The sequence below is a fragment of the Musca autumnalis genome, unplaced genomic scaffold, assembly GCF_047663935.1.
Source record: "Musca autumnalis isolate F117 unplaced genomic scaffold, ASM4766393v1 scaffold_4, whole genome shotgun sequence".
Classification (NCBI taxonomy): Eukaryota; Metazoa; Arthropoda; class Insecta; order Diptera; family Muscidae; genus Musca; species Musca autumnalis.
In genome coordinates, this window is record NW_027411977.1 from 100,469,032 (window position 1) to 100,490,645 (window position 21,614).

The 21,614-nt window shown below is 36.9% G+C and overlaps 1 protein-coding gene across 1 annotated transcript; it reads right to left on the reverse strand.

The window, feature by feature from the left end:
• Positions 1-1,087: 1,087 nt before the first annotated feature.
• LOC141401503 (esterase B1-like) lies at positions 1,088-9,348 on the reverse strand. Its single transcript, XM_073981793.1, has 6 exons — positions 9,211-9,348; positions 8,664-8,982; positions 8,449-8,599; positions 2,115-2,666; positions 1,865-2,034; positions 1,088-1,739 (listed from the first exon to the last, which is right to left on the reverse strand). Exons 1-6 carry the CDS (start codon positions 9,255-9,257, stop codon positions 1,200-1,202), a joined length of 1,779 nt encoding a protein of 592 aa, XP_073837894.1. The 5' UTR covers positions 9,258-9,348; the 3' UTR covers positions 1,088-1,199.
• Between the last annotated feature and the right edge of the window lie 12,266 nt (positions 9,349-21,614).

Sequence of the window (21,614 nt, forward strand, 5' to 3'; positions counted from 1 at the left end):
GTACCCTTATATGGTGGCTACATCAAAACGTGGACCTATATATACAATTTTTAGTAAGGAGATAGTTTACTTGTAGAAAACGTTATGTTTAAATTTTCAGCTAGATCGGTTGATTATTGTAAGTAAAATCCTCAAAACACGTAAGATCGGGTGGTAACGTTAAGAAGGGCCTATTTTCCGGCGCCGCACTTGGTCGCAATTTCTCTATTGAACAATTTATAGTTCGAGAGCTCCTCTATATTTGGGTACCATTACAACAGTGGAACCCCGTGGAACTTTTTAGTCATATCCTATTAAAAAAAAAAACTTATTAAAAATATACACTTAAAAATTTTCAAAACAAATCGGGTTATTATACAGAACAGGAACGCAAATACATTTACTTCTAAGCACAATTTAATACGTCAGTAGGCCTATTCTGTAACTTTTATCGATTGAAAAGTTGTTAAAATTTCTTTTGTTTTTGTAACAACTACAAAACAAACAAATGAAATTGTTGTAAAATAAACAATGAGTAAAGTTGTTAAAAAGTTACAGAATAGGGGGGCAGGTTTCGTATTATCGGATAGCAAAAAGAACCATTAAAAAATTCTAAAAACTCGTTATAATATGGTCCACACAAAATCGACGAATTCCTTGCGATTTTTAATACTTGTTTTAACGAAAATAAGGTCATGTTACAGGTACCGTTACTTCAATTATAACAGAACAACCAACGAAATTGTTGTTTTTCTCTCTTAGCTAGCATGTTTTCTATCCCTTCACGTAAATTTTTTGGGAATTTTCAACAAAATTATAACGATGCTTCTTCGTGCGATATTAGCGATATTATGTTTTTCGTGGGCAAGTCCATGCTTCCTGACATAGTGGTCCAAATGATCGGCACGTTCAAATGTCCAAAAAGGGCCACAAAATTCCAAAAACCCCCTAAATGCATACTTTTTTTTGGATGTTGGTATTGTAGTCAGTATTCAATCTGTTCGTAGATACAAGTTTCAATTCACATAGCCTGATGGTAAATCTCTGTTGGCAAAGCCGACCTTTTACCATACATGCTTTTTATTTTTGGATTAAACAGCATTTATAATTTTTTTAGAAAAAAGATTAGCAACAATTTATTCAAATTTATTTAACAGAACATAAAGTGTTTAATACCATCAACATTTACATACATACATATACAATCTACATCCTTCCGCCTACAATGAGGATTGAGCAAATGCGTTTATATCAACTTCTCTAGCTCTTTCCGGAATGGTGCGATGCAATTCGTAAATACTATTCCATACTTTAAGTTTTTCCATTTCCGGCAAATCGATAAATGTTAAGTCATCGTCGATATTTAAACATTTGTACGTCTCATCGTTAGTGTGTCGGTGGTGCAGCGAACGCCATTTAATATCTGGCATTTTTGCGCTGTTTGGATTTCCTGTCTCAGCGAATTGTGTCCACAGTGAAATCATGCGTCTCAAACAGGCATATTCACGACTCTGGCGATCCATTGGTTTTGCTAGAACACTGCTAAACAGGAATGCCAGTTCATCGGTGTGTGCCACACCATCGTTAACATGGTACTGCTGCTCTTCAGTGTCTGGGGAGCGCATTAAACGGAAAGGATTTATAAGTTTATCTGAATGAAAATCGAAACGATACAAAAAAGTTGGCGTTTTACGGGCATACTTTAAACGTGCCTCAATGACTTTCTGTATGGGATGCCAATAATAAGCGAATGTAATGATCTGTAAAGAAAGTTAAAGTGGTCACAAAGTGGTGCTGGCAGTCAGGCATATCATGGCATGCACAAATAACAGAAAAAAAGAAGAAACAATGCAACAAAATGCGGTTTCAAATGACACCAACCAACCTCATAAAAGTCATTCAGTGTTGGACGATGGTCTTTGACATGGATTTTGCGTAGTTTTAAACCTTTGTCCTGGCATTCGGGGCTGTCACGACAAACAGCAGCCGCTTTGGGTACATATTGGGCACAAGTTTCCAAGAGCTTTAAGATCATGTCTTTGTTCTTAATAGCAGCTACACAAGAAGAAAAAAAGCAAAAAAAAAAAAATATCAGAAGGGCAATTTTTTCAATTGCAAATTTTTGTATTGCTTACTTCTTTTAAAGAATAGACCCTCCAGTGAGTTTGCTCCCAAAATCAATGGTATACTGTTACCCCAAGCATGAGCCATTAGCTCCTCCACGGGTTTACATATCACAGTGTGGGCCGTAAAATATGGTTCAATGCACGGTGCAAACCCAAACAATTCACGATCATTGCGCTGAACACATTTTGCCTCTGCTTTCAGAATTTCTTCAGCCGGTAGTTTGAGTAAATATTTTAAAATATGCCGCTCCTTGTATTCTCCTTCATATCCGGCATTTTTGGCCAAAGCGTAAGCCCTTTCCGCACAATCGGTTATGGCCCAATCACTAACGGCCGTGCCCGATTGTAGTATGGCACGATGGAAAAGACCCCTTGCATGTTCGCACAGCATTAAATAGTGGACAGCAGCAGCTCCAGCACTTTCACCAAACACCGTAACACAATCGGGATTACCACCAAAACTGGTGGCATTTCGTTTTACCCACTTCAAAGCAAGAATAATATCCTTTAGGCCAGCATTGCCTGGTGTATGTAGACCGGGATCATTAAGACTGAGGAAACCTGTGAAAAAAGAAAGCAAAGTTATTGAGAAAATTTTCGCATATTAACAAAGGTGTTTTTTTACTGGGGTGCCCAGGGGCCGTCAGTCAGTCTGTGGCAATTACTCTTGCACAAAAATTAAGATAGGACGCTAAAATTGTGCAAATACGCGTCTTTTGTTAGCAGGCAGGTCATGTTCGAAAGTGGGCCATATGGGCCCTCGTTTTGGAATAGTTCTCATATAACGGTACCGTTAGATTACAGATATTTTGGATATGTTTTCTGACCGAATTCGATATAATTTGGCACTTGTGGACCTGAGTCCACCTTTTGGAATACCCGCCATATGAGGGAAAGCCCAGGATAACCCCCACCTGGGGGTGACACTTGGGGAGCTACCTTTAACCAGCGTTGAAGATAGTGAGCCAAAATTTGCCCTACAGAACGTAAACACTTGGCTTAAGCGTTGGACTAGTAACCCACCCTCCAAAAGTCAGCATACTATGAAAAAACAAAGAAATGAAAAATCAAACCCCTCTAAAGTGTATCACCTCCGCAAACGTTTTATTGTTCGCACTCTTTATAGAGAAGGTGCAGTTTACGCATTGGCAGATGTACTTGAAAGGTACAACGCGGAAATTACTGCCATATAGGAAATACGATGGATTGAGAAAGGCGTTACAACAACACCTAAAGGTGACGCAATGTATTATAGCTGCCATGACACAAAACATGAGTTTGGCTGCGGATTTGTATTTGGTCGGAAGTTAAAACACCTAGTCTACAACTTCACTCCAGTAAATGAAAAACTTGCTACAATACGGATAAAAGCAAACTTATTCAACATTATTATCTGCGCTCATGTCCCAATCGAAGATAAAAACGAACAGACCAAAGATATATTCTACTAGCGCTTAGAAGAAACATATGGCTGTTGTCCTGCCCATGACATTAAAATTATTCTAGGCGATTTTAATGCCAAAATTGGAAAGGAAAATATTTTTGGCCAAACAGTCGGGATATTCAGCCTCCATAGTGAAACATTTGTCAACGGTATGGGGCTGATAGACTTTGCAGCGGCAAAAAACATGGTAATTAGCAGCACCACATTTAAGCATCTCGACATTCATAAGGTTACCTGGCTGTCTCCCGATCAGAAAACAAGAAATCAAATTGATCATGTTGTGATAGATGGAAGGCATTCATCGACCGTGTTGGAGAGATTTGGCCTCTGGAAAACACATTTTGTAAATTATCAGCTCTCCAGCAGGCAAAGAATGTATTGAACTATTCAGTGATCCTGTAATCTTGCAAATACGACTGTGTATCACAGTAAAGGTCATGACCACACACTCACGCAGGCACATGTCGTTGTGCTCAAAGGGTAGAAAAGACCACTTAAATGATAGGACAAGCAGCATTTCAATGTTCTCTATATATTATTAAATCCATACTTGGTATGGTATGACCAGGGGTGTCTACTACCGAGTGCTACTACCGAAGAGAATAATGCGGCATATACTCGTAGGGCTACAATCAGTAGCAACGCGTACCGCACGAGAGAGGTATCGGGAGAAAAAAGGAGAGAGGAGAAACGTCTTTTCCGCAGGAAAAAGAGAGAAATGGAAAAGCGGGGGTGTGAAAAAATCGAGATGTACAGGAGACAGAATGAAATTCGAAAGTTCTACCAAAGAGTGAAACATCAAACGTCGTTGACATTGGTACAGGCACATCCTCCTGTAGAGACCAGCAAGGTAATTCGGCAACGAACACAGATAGTGTGCTTAGGATATGAAAATAGCACTTTTCCAAACTGTTGGTATCAACAATAAACCGGCTAAAGAATAATAAGGCAGCAGGAGCAGATGGCTTACCAGTCGAGCTGTTCAAAACCGAAGGCGACACGTTGATAAGGTGTATGCATCAGCTAGTTAGCAGCATCTGGAAGGAAGAACGCGTACCCGACGATTGAAACCTGAGCATCCTGTGTCCCGTTCACAAGCAAGAAGATAACTTATGCTCTAACTATAGGGGCATACGTCTTCTCCCTATTGCTTACAAGATAGTGTCAGAGATATAATGTGAATGATTTAAGCCTTAGGTCAATGAAATAATTGGACTATACCAATGCGGCATTAGACCTGGCGAGTCCACCATTGACCAGATATTTACCCGGCGGCAAATCTGGAGAAGACCCATGAGATGCAGATGGACAACTACCACTTTTTGTCGATTATAATGTAGCCTTCCACAGCCCCCTACGCCAAAAGGTATTTCAAGCCATGTCTGAATTTGGTATCCCCGCAAAGCTCATTCGGCTTTGTAAGATGACTTTAACTGATACTAGGTCCTCAGTTAAAATAGGAAAGAACCTCTCCGATGTTGGTTGAATCAAAAGAGGGCTCAGACAACATCCTGGAAAAAGGTTATACGAGATGCAAAATAAAAATGGTACAATCTATAGCAACAGTCACATGTTACTTGTTTATGCAGATGACATTGACATCATGTGACGACCAGTAGGATATAACTGATACCTTTAAGAAGGTCGAAGGAAAATCAGCTAAAGTTGGTCTGGCGGTAAACGGCGAAAAGACAAAGTTGATTGTATCGACGCGCATCGCGTCCATTGAGCTTGGACCAACAGTGAAAGTTGGTTCCCATAATTTTTAGGTAGTAAACACTTCGTCTACCTCGGCACCGCCGTAAACAAAAAACTACATCAGTTGTAAAATAATAAGAAGAATTGTATTGGCCAACAGATGATACTTTGGTTTAAGTAATCAGTTTTAAACAAAGCCACATTTCGTCAAACTAAAACAACACTTTACAAAGCACTGATACAACCCGAAAGTTCTACGGGCTAATCTGCTTTGAAGGTGAATATCGATGTACGAGCTGTATCTGCTGCTCAACGACAGCATGATTGGCTATGCTATATCAAAAGAATGAGCGATAACGCTAAAAAGGCGTATAAATACGGGCCACATGGCGGTAAACTCAGAACTGGCAGGCCAAGTCTTCGATGGCCCAAAAAAGTGCAAATAGAGATGCCATATAAAAAAAATTAACGATAATGAACCCGCTAAAAATGCGTATAAATTCGGGCCACATGGCGGTACACTCATAACTAGCAAGCCAAGGCTTCGTAAAGCAAGTGGAAAAAGAGATGGAAAGACGCTGTATTCCAAAAAGCTAAGCAACAAACAGAGAGAAATGGAGATCTTTTATAAGTTCGGCTTATAGTACAAATGTTCTGTAATGGGCCAGCTACCACTGGAAACTTCAAATGTTAAGCTACAGGTATCATTGTTCCAAAAACATCCCAGACCGGACAAGGGAGAATTTTATATTACATGTAGTTCGGTAAAAAAATGTAGCTAAAAACTCCAAAATACAGCAAATCGGAAGGACATCGGTTAACGTTTTGGAACAGCCCCTAAATGACAGTACCACCCGATTTCAGGTAGTTTGATGTTTTTATCTACACTCTCCGCCCAAATTTACTGGAATTAGTAATTCGGATTCCACACCAAATATTATAAGCATTGCCACTTTCGCAACAAAAAGAAATCTATTATATTTTAGTTCAAACTATTTTAGGTGGAGGTTATAAGAAGTTCGTGGAGGTTAATTCATCAGTTAACATATTCTACTTGACTTGTTATACTCTCCACTATAATATGGAGGGTAAAGTGTATATTTTCTTAAACCGTATAAAATTTTAAGTCGAAATAGCCATATCCGTCTGTCCACCTCCCCATTGAAAACAAGATACAGATACAAGATACAATTCTTTAGGATAGAGCTTTATAATTGCGTATACTAGTTTCTATTACTCCTAAGATGTTTGGTATTGAAAATGGCCTATATCGGTCCACGTTTTTTAATACCTCCCATAGAACGGTATCTCCCGATTTTCGGTATTTTGAAAATTGTGGACTAAATGCCTCGAAATGTCTAAAATTTGGCATTTAGTCTTCTTTGGGGCTATAAAACTTTTCACCTGAAATTTGTCGGTGTGGGACCACGTCTCCGTACAGCCTCCATAGAACGGTACCTTCCGATTTTCAGGAGTGTGAAGGTTGTGGCCTCAATATCTCTCCGAAATGGCTGAAATTTTGTTGTTAGTCTTGGTTGGGGGTATAAAATTTTCCATCTGAAATTTGTATAGGTCCACGTCTTCATATAACCCCCATAGAACGGTACTTCACGATTTTCGGTTTTGCAAATTTGCAAATTTGTATTTGTGAATTTCAAATTGAAGCTTTTTATTTCCAAAAACGACTAATTTGTCCCCCTTCTATTCCAGAAATCAATTTTTCAATATTACATTCATATTACAGCCAATGGTTTTATTTAGATTTTAGCCTAAACGTTCTTAGGACAGTTTATCATACGACCTTGTGTTGTGTTATTTACAGTGACTTGAAAAATCACTTTGCAAAAAAAAAAAATTACTTGTGAACATTTTCGTCCGATCATTTTTCACAAGTTTCGACGTGGATAATCACGGCAAGAGTGCATCGATCAAATTAAATCTTTGTATGTTGGTAAAGGGCCATCCTATAGCACTATGAAAAACTGGTTTAATGAATTCAATCGTGTCCGACACTAGCCAAAAAACGAAGGTCGTGAGGGTCGCCAAAAATCTGCCGTTGTGCCAGAAAAAAATTAAGCCGTGCATGAACGGAATATGCAAGATCGCCATGTTATATTCCGCGAGATTGAAACATCCTTGGGCACTTCTTCCACCAATTAACATTTGATATTGCATGAACATCTGGCCGCAAAGATGTATTTTTCTCGTTAAATACAGCAAAATTGGACAAACGCTCAGAAAGAGGCTCCTGTGGATTGATGTACGGAAATTGTGAACAGACGATGGATCTTGGATCTTGCTTGGCTAGGAACCCGAAACAAAGCAGGAATTGGTTGATTAGGTCTTCGAACCAAATGGTAGCCTGCTTCTTCGGCAAACTGACCGTGTGGCGACTATACGGTTTCTGAAATATAGGACGGTTAATTTTGATTGGTACACTACAATTTTTTTGCCACAAGTCTCCCGAGAAATTCAAAAAAACGAAAAAGAGAAGACGAATCATTCTGCATCAAGGCAAAGCGAGCTCTCACACATCGATTCAAACCAGCGCCTGTTTGACCGGACAAAACGTGGAATTGATGGGTCATCCGCAGTACAGCCCTGACTGGGGATCCAATGACGTTATTTTATTCCAGCTTATCTAGGAAAAAGGCGTGGTCAACGATTTTCGTAGATGCTGTAAAAGCGCCCAAAAACCATGTTTTGGAGGTGTCTAAATTGGAATGGAAAATGGGATTCAACAATTGATTTGAGCGCATGAAAAAGCGTATAAATCATGGTGGAGACTACTTAAGAAAACAATAAAACTATTTTTGATGGTAAATATTCCCCTTTTCATTGTTAGGCCAGATAGTTATCGTTCAGTCCTCGTACCTCCCGATTTAACATTTTAGTCACATTTTCCTACCGAATTGGTTCTTAATTGGAATATCAGTGGGTAAAAAACCTACACACAGAAAATGTTCGGTATGAAGTCATAATCAAAAGCTAAGATATTATTATCCTACAAGGAATTAGACAGAGCGCAGTAGTTACTAATTGTTCATATTTACTTCAATACAGTTCGTTGTGGAGGATATAAAAAATTCGACCCGGCCAAACTTATCACTGCTTTTACTTGTTCACACTTGACATAGTAACCCAAACCGCAAACTTTTTAAGCGATAAAACAGATGCGAGATAATGCGTATTGTTACTTACCTAATGCACCCATCCGATATTGAACTGTGACGAGAATTACATCTTTCATCATAAAATAATCCGGGCCGTAATGTTCACAATTTGCTTCACCAAATTGGAAACCACCACCATGAACCCAAAACATTATGGGGCGAGGTTTAATTGGTTTTATCTGAAACAATGCAACAAAATTACTCTGAGAGTCAGCTTAAATGCAACTAATTGGAAAAACTTACATTATTTGTATAGACATTTAGGAATAGGCAGTCTTCTGATCCCTCAATAGTCATTGGATCCATGGGATTTCGTTGCATAGCCTTGGGACCATGCCAAGTGCAATCTTTAACATGTTTCCATGCAGTTATGGGTTTTGGAGCACGAAACCGCAATTCACCCACTGGTGGCAAGGCATATGGTATACGCTCAAAGCTATAATACACCTTGTTGTAAATAGTGAGACGTTTTGAGCCACGAATTTTACCAGTATGAATTTTAACCGATACATCTTCATCGTTCAAACGTTTCTGCCATTGCTCTATTCTAAATTCCAAAGTTCTACAAAAAATAAGAACAAATAGCACGGTGGGGTTTATAGTTGAATGCGTGCAGTACATACGGAATGTTACAGAACTTTAATCAGAAATAAAGATTGTAGATAATCTTTTTGTTATATTGATAAGACAACTTTTTTAAAGTGCATAGAAAATAACACAAATTATGTTTGTTGTTGTTAATCAATGTTGTTATTGTTTACTAAATATAGCAACGCTTTCTCTGAGCTACCTTATTTTTAGTTGTAGCTTCTGTTGTTCCGACAAAGCGTAATCCATGTTTAGATTTTTATTTACTCGTACTTTATGCTTTATTTTATTTTTTTTCTGTTCTCTTCGATATGCTTCAAGTTCTACGTTCAAAACAATACTGAATAATTGAAATTGTTTAACAATTGCTTTCTCACTTTGGACTGTTTGCTTATCTCATACACTCGAACAAAAAATTAACAATAAATAAACTTTTAACGCAAAACAAACGTAATCTGCAGCATATTCCAGTGTATGGGCACTAGATTTTAAAGTGGAGACATAATAATGTGTAAAATATAGAAAACTATTGGAAATTTTATATATTTTTTATATTATTTGAGACAGATAAATATATTGTAAGATGAAATAAAACTTTAGCCAGCTTTAGCCGAGGATATAACAATAAAATCCCCGCCTTAAAAAGAACAAGTACAACAAGTAAGAACGGCTTTAAGTTCGGCCGGGTCGAACTTGTTATACCCTCCACCACGAGTTGTATTGAAGAAGAATGGAACAATTAGTTTCCTTTCGTTTATGAAAAACACTAAATACTAAATTTCAACAAGTTCGGTAAAACAATGTGCCTAACCTTTAAAATACCGAAATTCGGAAGGTACCGTTCCATGGGGGTATATCAAAACATCGATCTACATATACCTAAAAATTTCTGGCCGAACGTTTTTAGACTCAAAGAAGACTAAATAGCAAATTTCCGATATTTCGGTAAAACCTTCAAAATGCCGAAAATTAAGAGGTGCTCTTCTATGAGGGATATAGAAACCCGCGGACCTATACTGATAAGTCTCTTCTGGAATATTACTTAACCACATGGGAGACTTAATAACAAATTTCAGTATTTCGGTGGAATATTGACGTCATAACCTTCAGAATTACGCAAATCGGGAGGTACCGTTCTCTGGGGGCTATATCGAAACGTGGACCTGTACCGATGAATTTCAGCCAGAAAGACTGTTAGATCCAACAAAAGACTAAATACCAAATTTTAGCCATTTCGGTGGTTTGCTGTAGCCACAAACTTCAAAATACCGAAAATCGGGAGGTACCATTCTATGAGGGCTATATGGAGGCGTAGATCTATACCGACAAGTTTCATATGGAACGTTTAATACCCCAAATTTTAGCCATTTCTGTGGATTATTATATTATTATACCGTTCTATGGGGGCTATATCAAAACGTGGACCGATACGGCCCATTTGCAATACCATCCCAGGAGTAATAGAAACTTCTATACAAAATTTCAAAGTTCTAAAAAATTGCAAGCTGTATCTTTATTTCAACAGACGGACATAGTTATATCGACTTAGAATTTTACCCTAATCAAAAATATATATACTTTATAGGGTCTCCGATGAATATTTCGATGTGTTACAAACGGAATGACATGTTATGGTAGAGGGTTTAAAAAGCTTTAAGTTTGGGGGAACCGATCTACTGTAGCCTCCACTACGAAATATTGTAAATCAATATGAAATAATTAATTTTTCTTCCTGTTGTTGTTGATAGAGACATTTTTTACCATTGCGAATCCCAAATTGTGCGAAATTATAAATAAAGACTTAAGAAACCTGACATCGGTTATTCCGTTATTACCGGCCATACCAATATGTGTACACTAAGACCTCACTTTGCGTCGTTTCACTTTGCGTTGTTTTCGAAGTTGCGTCGTTGCTTAGTTAATACCTATTTTCACTATGCGTCATTCGATTTTCAATGTTGCATTGTTTTAAGTTTGAGCGTATAATTTTATATACCTTCCACCATAGTATGGAGGGTATATTAAGTTTGTTTTTCCGTTTGAAACGCATTGAAATATATATTTGCGACCCTTTAAGCTGTTTTAGCCACGTCCAACTTTCCATCCGTCCCTTTGTTGTAATCACGCTATCTTCCGAATGATTTGACATAGATGCCTGAAATTTTGTACACATGTGTATTTGGTCTGAACTTAGATCAAGTTCGAAGATGTGCTATATCGGTATTTTATATTTTGGTATGACCCACATAAAACGGGGCCCCCGATTTCAGGTATTTTTACTGTTTTAGCTACATTTACTGGCCGAATTACACAAAAATAGCTGTAATTAGGCCTTAATACTAAATTACAGCTATTTTTGTGTATTTTACCCTGGAACCTATATCCGCACTTTACATGGATTTCCATAACAAATCTTAATTCGCTTTGCGTCGTGTTTTTTTGGAACGTATCTACGACGCAAAGCGAGGTCTTGGTGTACTTATGTCACCAATTTTTTGTGCATATTTGTTAACTACTTTGAACCCTTGATGCCAAATGATCCGTTAATTAGAGCTGTCCCGTTTTATGGGCGCTATTCCAAAAGCGTGACTTTTTTACAGCCTCGCATCTCTGTATGATATTTTGATGACTTCTTACCTAAGATTACATAAAATCTTAATAAAAAAGTGATACGCTAAGAAACGAATCCGCACAAAAAGCTTTTAAAGTTTTTATTTTTACAGTGTTTTATTTAACCTGGTTTGTCTGTTTATTTCAAATCTGGTAACTCATTTTTAACACAGTTGCAGTTGATTAATCGAACTGAAATTTTGCACACTTTTCAGATTTGGATGACAATACATGAATATAAGCCCAATATTTCCTATAGCCCCCATATAGCGGTACCCCCCGATTTCAGCTATTTTGAGGATTTTATCTTCATTTTTGCCCAATTAGCTGTCATTTGGCATTTCCAATGATACAGACATTTCCCCACCAAAAATTGTGAACAGAGGTCCAGGTTTTGGTATAGCCCCCTTATAGCGGTACCACCCGATTTCAAGTATTATGAGGATTTTATCTTCATTTTGAGACCGAATTGGCTGTAACTTGGCATTTGGAGTCCCCAATGGTACAGAAACTTCTCCACCAAAAAATTTTTGACATAGGTCCAGGTTTTGATATAGCCCCCATATAGTGGTACCACCCGATTTCAAGTGTTTTAAGGATTTTATCTTCATTTTTAGACAGATTTGGATGTAACTTCGCATTTGGAGTCCCCAATGGTGCAGAAACTTCCCCACCAAAAATTATGGACATAAGTTCAGGTTTTCGTATAGCCTTTATATAACGGTACTACACGATTTCAGGCATTTTAAACTTTTTATCTTAATTTTCGGCCTAAATTGACAGTAATTTTGTTCTAAGTGGTCAAAAAAATGTATTTACTAAAAAGTTAAAAATAAAATATAATTTAAAAAAAATTAAGTTTCAGTGTTTGATTTAGAAATGCACTTAAAACTAGGAAATAATTTGTTGCTTAGCCTCAAAAAATATATTCTTTCTCATGATGGAATCTCTCAAATAAAACGCTTGCATTTAAATTATAAATGGTGGCAAAATTAAACGGCAAGCGTTTCTAAATAAAACACTGAAATTTAATTTTTTTAAATTATATTTTATTCAGAACTTTTGACAATTTTTTGAAGTCACCGTAATCAGATATAACCAAAATTATAACCGTTTGTTTCTCAATTACACTGTGAACCGAAATTTTGGGGGGTGGAAAATTCCTGTTGGATATGAAGGCCCTTGGTGAGTATATACAGAACCCCGAAGGACAGATTCGCCGTGAGTCGAACTTTCGCGATATGGCGTGATAAATATTTTGCTGGAGACCCTAAAAGTCATCTGGAATAAGTGTAATATCTTTGTTCGCTGTTGTTTAAGCTTATATTTAAGAGGACATGTCTTCAGTCAAATCAAATGAGGATTTTTTCGTAGAACATTTCGACCTTCTAACTAGCTTCCTTCAATTTCCTTTTCGTCCTTTATTTCAAGAACCGTAATAAAAGTGGCACTAGACGACATTGTTCAGCTTCGGAATATTCTACAAAAATATCGCTCGGAAGATTTTAGGTACGGTTCCCATAGACATAAAATCGATAAAATCTTGTTTAAGCGGTCGTTTTTCACTTTAACCCGAATCTTGCTCAGACAGCCCTATATCTATTTGTTTCAATATATTATTGTTAACATATTAATGACCTAGAATTCTCGGAGTCATTAAAACAGTTGGATCTCGTTTTGCTAAGCACGTTAACTTCATTATTTTATGGATTAAAGATCCGGATATCCGAATTATGGAACCGGTTATTCTGATATTAAAACCTAATTTTTATCCGGTTTTTATGAACCGATTAACCATATATGTATGTATATCATTAGAAAGCTATTAAAATTGTCAATCAGATATGATTAATATGCATTAGACATTTTAAGCGGCTTTGATTTAGAAGGTCGAAATGTTCTACGAAAAAATCCTCATTTGATTTGACTGACATGTCATCTTAAATATAAGCGTAAACAACATCGAACAAAGATACAACACTGATTCCAGATGGCTTTTAGGGTCTTCAGCAAAATATTCATCACGCCATATCGCGAAATTTCGACTCACGGCGAATCTGTCCTTCGGGGTTCTGTATATACTCACCAAGGGCTTTCATCTCCAATAGGAATTTTCCACCCCCAGACTTTGAGCTCCATTTTGTTGCACAGTGTTATCGGTAGTTTGAAGCATGATTAAAACTAAATGGAGAAATTGCTGCAGTGGGTTCCAAAGTTAAATTCGTAAAATTGTACATATAAGGTCTGTGTTAGGGACACAGTACAACGCTACAGTCCGATTTGAAGGGGGCCAAACTTTACGCCTTTTTTTTTCTTGTTTTCACTATTGCGTTGAATTGAATGATCGATTTTTTTTTTTTTTTTGAAAATTATACCACCGCATGGTGCTCTTGAAACAATTTTAAATGGAAGGTGCTTACACCTCGGAAGTTTTTGCGGATTCTGAAACTACAATGTTCATAGATGAGAAAAATCAAAAAACATAAAAAATCGCCGGAGCGCTTTTTAAATAAATCGCGATTTAAGTTGACATTTTTAGGGGTTGTTTAGGTTTTCACGATTTTGCTTAGAAACCGCAAGTCATATCAAAATCGGACTAAAAAAATGTTGTAGCTATGAAAATTTTCTACAAAATCGTCCTTTATGGTATTTTCGTAGTTTTTACCATTTTTGAGATATAGAAGTTCAAATTGGGACAATGCACTGTCTGTATCGTCCCCTTATAAAACAATATCATGAAGCGTGCGCCTTAACTAACTTTTGATGAAAACCGCTTACACAGGGGAAGTTTTTGTGAATTCTGAAAAATCAATGTTCATAGATGAGAAAAATCCAAAAACAAGAAAAAATCGCTGTAGGGATTTTTAAATAAATCGCGGTCAAAATTCACATTTTTTAGGTGTTATTTAGGTTTTCACGATTTTGCTTGGAAATGGTGCTAAAGAAAATGTTGTAGCTGTGAAAATTCTCTAGAGGATTGGTGTTTATTATTTGTTCCCAGCCTGTACCATTTTTGAGATAAAGAAGCTCAGTTTACATTTATAGGTTTTTTTGTTAGGGTTTCGCGATTTTGCTTGAATACGGTAAGTCTTATCGATATGGGACCTGAGAAAATCTTAAAGCTGTGAAAATTCTCTACAAGACTGGCTTAAGTAACTTATCCTAAGTTGTACCATTTTTTTAGATATATAAGTTTAAGTTGTGAATTTGCAGTCATGACATTGTTTTATAAGGGGGCGATACAGAATTCAATTGAATTTGAATTGTCCCAATTTGAACATCTATATCTCAAAAACAGTAAAACCGATGAGAATAATATAAAGGTCGATCTTGTAGAGAATTTTCATAGCTACAATATTTTCTTTAGTCCCATTTTGATAGGAATTGCGGTTTCTAAGCAAAATCGTGAAAACCTAAACAATCCCAAAAAATGTCAACTTAAATCGCGATTTATTTAAAAAGCGCTCCGGCGATTTTTTTTGTTTTTTGATTTTTCTCATCTATGAACATTGTAGTTTCAGAATCCGCAAAAACTTCCAAGGTGTAAGCACCTTCCATTTAAAATTGTTTCAAGAGCACCGTGACCGGTTTTGCTGTTTATTAGAATAGCATTTGAATATATTGAAGTTTGTTTTGTGTTGACTTGTGTCGTGAAGAGATAACATTTGTATAATTAATAAACGCCGGTAAGTAAGGCACAAACATCGCTTTAATGACATTATTCAAATAATTTTATGTGATAAAGAATACTGATTGTATTTTTAATACGGATCGAAGTTTTTGAGTGTATACTCTATGTGTTCAATTGATAAGCAAATCTTTACGATAACTACAACATATCGTAAGCAACGTTATCAAATGCCATAAATCAAGTCTTTGCAACAATAACGATTGCATATACAATCGTTATTGTTGCATGGTAGTCAAAATAATACTATGTTGAGGCAATGCTGCTGACGATAATGTTGACGAAACCTTGTTTGTTTTTTAGAAAATTATGACAAAATATTTCAATAGCCGGGGTTAATTAATGAAGGCTCGACTAAAATCCGGATTCACAACGATTGTTTTTGTGAGTAAGTCTTCTGTCTTATGGGAATTCTAATTAACAACAAATTCGGTAGAATATGTGACTAAAATCTTCATCGTGTGGTACCCTTTAAAATACCAAAAATCGGGCATCCTTTTATGTGGGCTATAAAAAAAGGTGGGCCTATACTGTCTGATTTTTCATAAGAGATGTTTTTTACCTAACATTATGCTTTGTACCTTTAGCGAATACTAAATAAATATATATATGAAGGCACGGACCTATACCAACAAATTTCAAGTGAAAAGTTTTATACCCTGAACGAAAACTAAATACCAAATTTCTATACAAAACAAGTAAAAAAGTATCAGGCTTTGCCGACAGAGATATACCCTCAGCCTGTGTGGATTGAAATACTAACAAGTAGGAAAAGCGTTAAGTTATACCCTCCACCACAAATTTCAGCCATTTCGGTGGATTAATGTGGCCACAACCTTCAAAATACCGAAAATCGGAAGGTACCGTTCTATGGGGGCTATATGATGGCGTGGACCTATACCTACAAATTTCTGGGGTAAAGTTCCATACCCCCAACGAAGACTAAATATCAAATTTCAACCATCTCGGTGTGATAATGAGGCCAAACTCTTCAAAATACCGAAAATCGGGAGATATCGTCCTATGGGGCTATTTCAAAACGTGGACCTATATAAACATTTTATGATAGAAATATTTCTTAGCCTCTGGAAACACAAAATTCAAAGTTACAACCGATTCTGCTGTCAAATGGGACTAATACATTAAAAATATATTAAAATGACGCGTACTTTATATGGGGCGTTATATGGGGGCTATAAAAAAACGTGGACCTATATAAACCAACTTTGGTAGGAATATTTTTTGGCCTCTGGTGGTAAAATGGGACAAATATCTTAAACATTCATTAAAACGACGACGCGTCATCCACCTACGTCAATCCGTTCGGACGCTAGAGTGATTTCCACAGACGGACGGACATGGCTATATCGATGTAGAATTGCACGCTGATCAAGAATATATATAGTCTGTGGGGTCTACAATGATTATTTCGAGTAGTTACAAACATAGTGACAAACTTAATATACCCCATCCTATGGTGGAGGGTATAAAAAAAATTTGTATTTAGGGTTTTTTTTTTAATTTTGGGCGTATGAATCGAAAAAAGTATGGATAGCATTAAAGCTCAAAAATTTGCGGGGATATCGATAGATGGAGCATTTTTTATCACACTAGCCTACGAAAAAAAATTAATATCGCTGTAAACAGGGCCACTAGGAAAACATTCGGTAAAAATGTCCAAAGGATCCTCGAACAGACCCTTAACCACAAAAAGTTTTGAACATTTGTGTGGGTGGTACCAAAAGGATTGGATAGATAGGGCACAAATTTGAACATAAACTAAGTTTCGACAATATTTAGAGATCCAATGTTTGGACCAAATCGGTTGCTACGTCTATGAGAAATCGCACGTACCATTTTAGCGAATATTTTCGAATTTTTGTGGGGGAGGTACCGGAAGGAGTCGACCTATAAGCACCAACTTCGAATTTCATCTAATATTCGAAGAAATATTACAATATCCAAAGTGTGGACGAATGCAGTATTCGGTTCGAGCTCTCCAGCCACTACATATAGTGTCATAGGGGTTTTTTACAACTTTCGGGCTGTTTTCTCAAGAAGTATGGACTTGCCCCTGAAAAAAACTTTTACTGTCGTAATTGAGGCAGCGAATGCAAGTTGCTTCAACAAAAATCAAAGTGATTAGAGAGCAGTTGTTAAAATGAATTTATCCAAGATTTTGTGTGTGTGTGTGTGATACCCGAAGGAGTAGACAAATATAGTCCATATTCGAACCTGATCTACATTTGGTAGATATATTAGGATGTGTAAAGTATGGACCAAACCGTGAGCACATTTTTTCCGAACATTTTTGAACTTTTGTGGGGAGGTACCTGAAGGAGTGGACCGATATGGCTTATCTTCGAACTTAAGCTAAGTTTGCACAAAATATTTCGAAGGTCACATTTTGGACCGAATCGGTAGATCCGTTCGAGAGGTATCTTGCTCTCCAACCACTACACATGGTGTCATAGGGGTTTTTTGTATCTTTCAGGCTATTTTCTCAGGAAGTATGGACTTGCCACTGATGAAACTTATACCGTCGTACGGGGGGCAGTGAACACAAGTTGCTACAACAAAGCGATTCGAGAGCAGGTTCTAAACTGAACTTTTCCGAAATTTTATGTGGGAGGTACCCGAAGGAGTGGACCGATTGAGTCCATATTGGAACATCATCTAAGTCTAGTAGAAGTTTCACGATGTGCAAAGTATGGACCAAATCGGTTAATTCCTTCAATAGTTATCGTGCGCACAAATTTTTCGAACATTTCCGAACTTTTGTGGGGGAGGTATCGGAAGGAGTGGACCCGATATAACCCATCTTCGAACTTAAACTAAGTTTGGACAAAATATTACGTAAGCAAAATTTTGGACCGAATCGGTTGATCCGTTCGAGAGTTATCGTGCGCTCCAGCCAGCCTGACAGACAGACAGACGGACGGACATGGCTATATCAACTCCAAATTATCTGAAACACATTTCGTCCAAACATACTTGGGGTCTAAAACCATTATTTCTATTAGGCACATTTTTCCCGTATGAAAATGTATACACCCTCGTTAGCATAAATGCTGATGGTATAATTATTCTTACAAATTGCGAGCTGTATCTTGATGTCAACAGACGGACATGGTCGTCGATATGACTTAGAATTTTATGCTGAACAAAAAAAAAAGTACTTCATAGGGTTTCCGACAAATATTTCGATGTGTTATAAACGGAATGACAAATTTTATAATACCCTCCATATTATGGTAGAGGGCATAAAATATATTTTGTCTTTAAAATGCAAGCTTTAAAATATTTTAGAGCGTTTTGCAATAACTCAGACATTTGACCATAAGTACTTATACTAATCCAAAGCTCAGATGGTGTACTTTTTTATCAGGTTCTCTCCTTATTATATTTTCAGCAGATGTGGAGATATCAGTTATGGAAATAAAAATCCAGTTTACAGGTAGTTCGATAAAAATATAGCTAAAATCCTGAAAAAACCGAAAATCGGGTGGTATGTTGATGGTTTTTGGTGGAGAAGTTTTGTGACCACTGTCAACCTTAAATATTAAACAAGTAAGCAAAGGCTATAGTCGGACTGGGCCGACCATTTGATACCCTACACCACAACCTCTAGGAATTAGCTATGTGCAACCGCCTAGCACGCTGAATGTCCGGGTTCGATTCCCAGGCCTGGCCTCATCAAATTTTTAGCGGTGGAAAAATACCACTTAGTAATGTTGGCGATATTTCCTAATTATTTCACTATGAATCCATTAATATAAAAGAAGGGCCCTTCTCCCTACTGGGATGTTTGCGGAACAATTATATAATTTATACATTTCTAAAAAATATTCTAAAATTGGAAAAATCACATTGTTTAGCCCTTCCTGCTACATCTCTTTAAATATCAGATTCCTTTTTGGAATAACCTAATATATATATATATATATATATATATATATATATATAATGCAATTTGCTATATCTCTGATATTTGATATTTGATCAAAAACATATTTTATACCGGTAGAATAATGAATAATAATGAATAGAAGTTCATATAATTTGCATGCAAACAAATGTATAAATCCCGAGTCCTCAAACTGCCAAATTTTGTGTGGAAAGTAGTCGAATGACGGGACCGATATAGTCCATATTCCAACCTGATACATGACTGGATGAAATAATACGATGTGCTAATCAGAAAATCCCCTTGAGGGTTATCTTGCGGATTTGCCATTTTATTTAGGTTTCTTGTTTATTTTTCAGGATTTCTTGGGGCTTTTCGGCCATAATCGTTACGTCGTTACGGGGACCGCAAGGACAATCTGCTGAAAAAATCAAAACGATTCGAGAGGACTCTTAAATTTCACTTTTCCAAATTTTGTGTGGGACGTACTCGAAGGTGTGGACGGATATAGTCTTACCCGATCTATCGATCGATTACTCACTTCGCCAGTTATCGTTCTCATAATTTTTCGAAAAAAAATGTTGAACTTTTGTTGAGGAGGTGTGGACCTATATAGCCTATATTCGAACTTAAATTAAGTTTGGGCAAAATATTACGAATTATAAAATTTGGTTCGAATCGGTAGATCCGTTTGAGAGTTATCGTGCGCACCAGCCAGCTAGACAGTAAGAGAGACAGATGAACAGACAGGGCTAAATCGACTCCAAATTGTCTGAAACGAATTTCCTCCAAACATACTTGGGGTCTAAAATCATTATTTCGATTACTGTAAATCCTGAGGTATAAAATAGGTGGCGAGGCGACCCCATGCTGCAATATTTGTATAAAACATCCAGTTGGACAACTGAACTGAAAATTTCTCTGTCATGATAGAGACAATTTATAGCATGGGAGGAAATTGTGGTTCTCTACACAAAACCCATTATAGATTAGGCAGTAGGCCCGTTATCTAGCAGACACATTATTGCAATTTGCATCAAGGGAAATGTCAGTAGTTATTTTTCCATATGTTAGCTACTTTGCCCGTATATGCCCTCCAGAAATTAAAATATGGACAAAATATAAAATTTGTATATTTTTCATACAACAGTAATGGTCTATGTCACCCGCTAAATAACATCAGATCATTATGCAAAATTATAGGCAGTTTCTTCAAACTAAACTCTTACCTCGTGCAAAATTTCGTGACTATTGAGTTAGCGTGTTTATGATAACACTACAAACAAAAAAACTGGATATATTAGGCTGTAACTCTGTTATCTGATCATGTACATCAACATAATTGACATCAATGGAAATGCCAAAATATTGTCTTCCAAGTATAACTTACTTGCCCGGAATGTATCTTCCAGGAATAAAAATATAAGATGTATATTAAAAATTTTCACAATTTTCACACAAAAGTTGCGGTCCATTTAACCCTCTAAATATTATCTGATCGCCATCTCATATTGCAAGCTTCTTCTCTGCCATATACTCTATTCTGGTCTGAACCCGACCTCCATACAAAATTTCGTGACGATCGGTACATAATTGCGGCCTGTAGTTTGATTACAATTTATAATGGACCGACGGACGCTTTATCTCGTCGAGATATGAAGATTTGTGTACCACATTGGGGGTCTCCGACGAATATTTCGCGGTGTTACATGAATTTTTACCGAAACAAACGTATAATACCCTTTCCACATAGTGGTGTAGGGTATAATTACAGGTAGTTTGGTCAAAAATAATTAGCTAAAATCTTCAAATTACCAAAAATCGGGAGGTACCGTTATATGGGGGTTATTACAAAACCTGGACCTATCTTTAAAATTTTGGGAACCCCACACGTCAAATTACAGGTAGTTGGGTAAAAAAATTATAGATAAAATCCCGAACAAACCGAAAATCGGGAGGTACAGTTATATGGGGGCTATACTAAAACGTGGGCCGATATCTTCTTCGAACTTGACCTGCCTATGGAGAAATGACACTAGGGTGCAGAAATACAGTGCTCTAGCGCAATTATTGTGGACGCTAGAGTGATTGCAACAGACGGTCATGGCTACATCGATTCAGAATTTTATCCTGATCCAGAATATATATACTTTATTGGATCGGAAATGTATATTTCAATGCGTTACTAACAGAAAAACAAACTTAATATACCCTCCACACTATGGTGGAGGGCATAAAAACAGTTGATGGTGCACATGTAAGCGTTTAAATAACCCTTAATGTTCGTACGCGTAGCATGAACAAATCCAGCAGAGAGAAAAATTAAACATGAATTGTGTTAAAATTTAAAACAAAAACCACCTCAACTGTTCTAAAAATAGAAAAAATGTTTTTAGCTTAT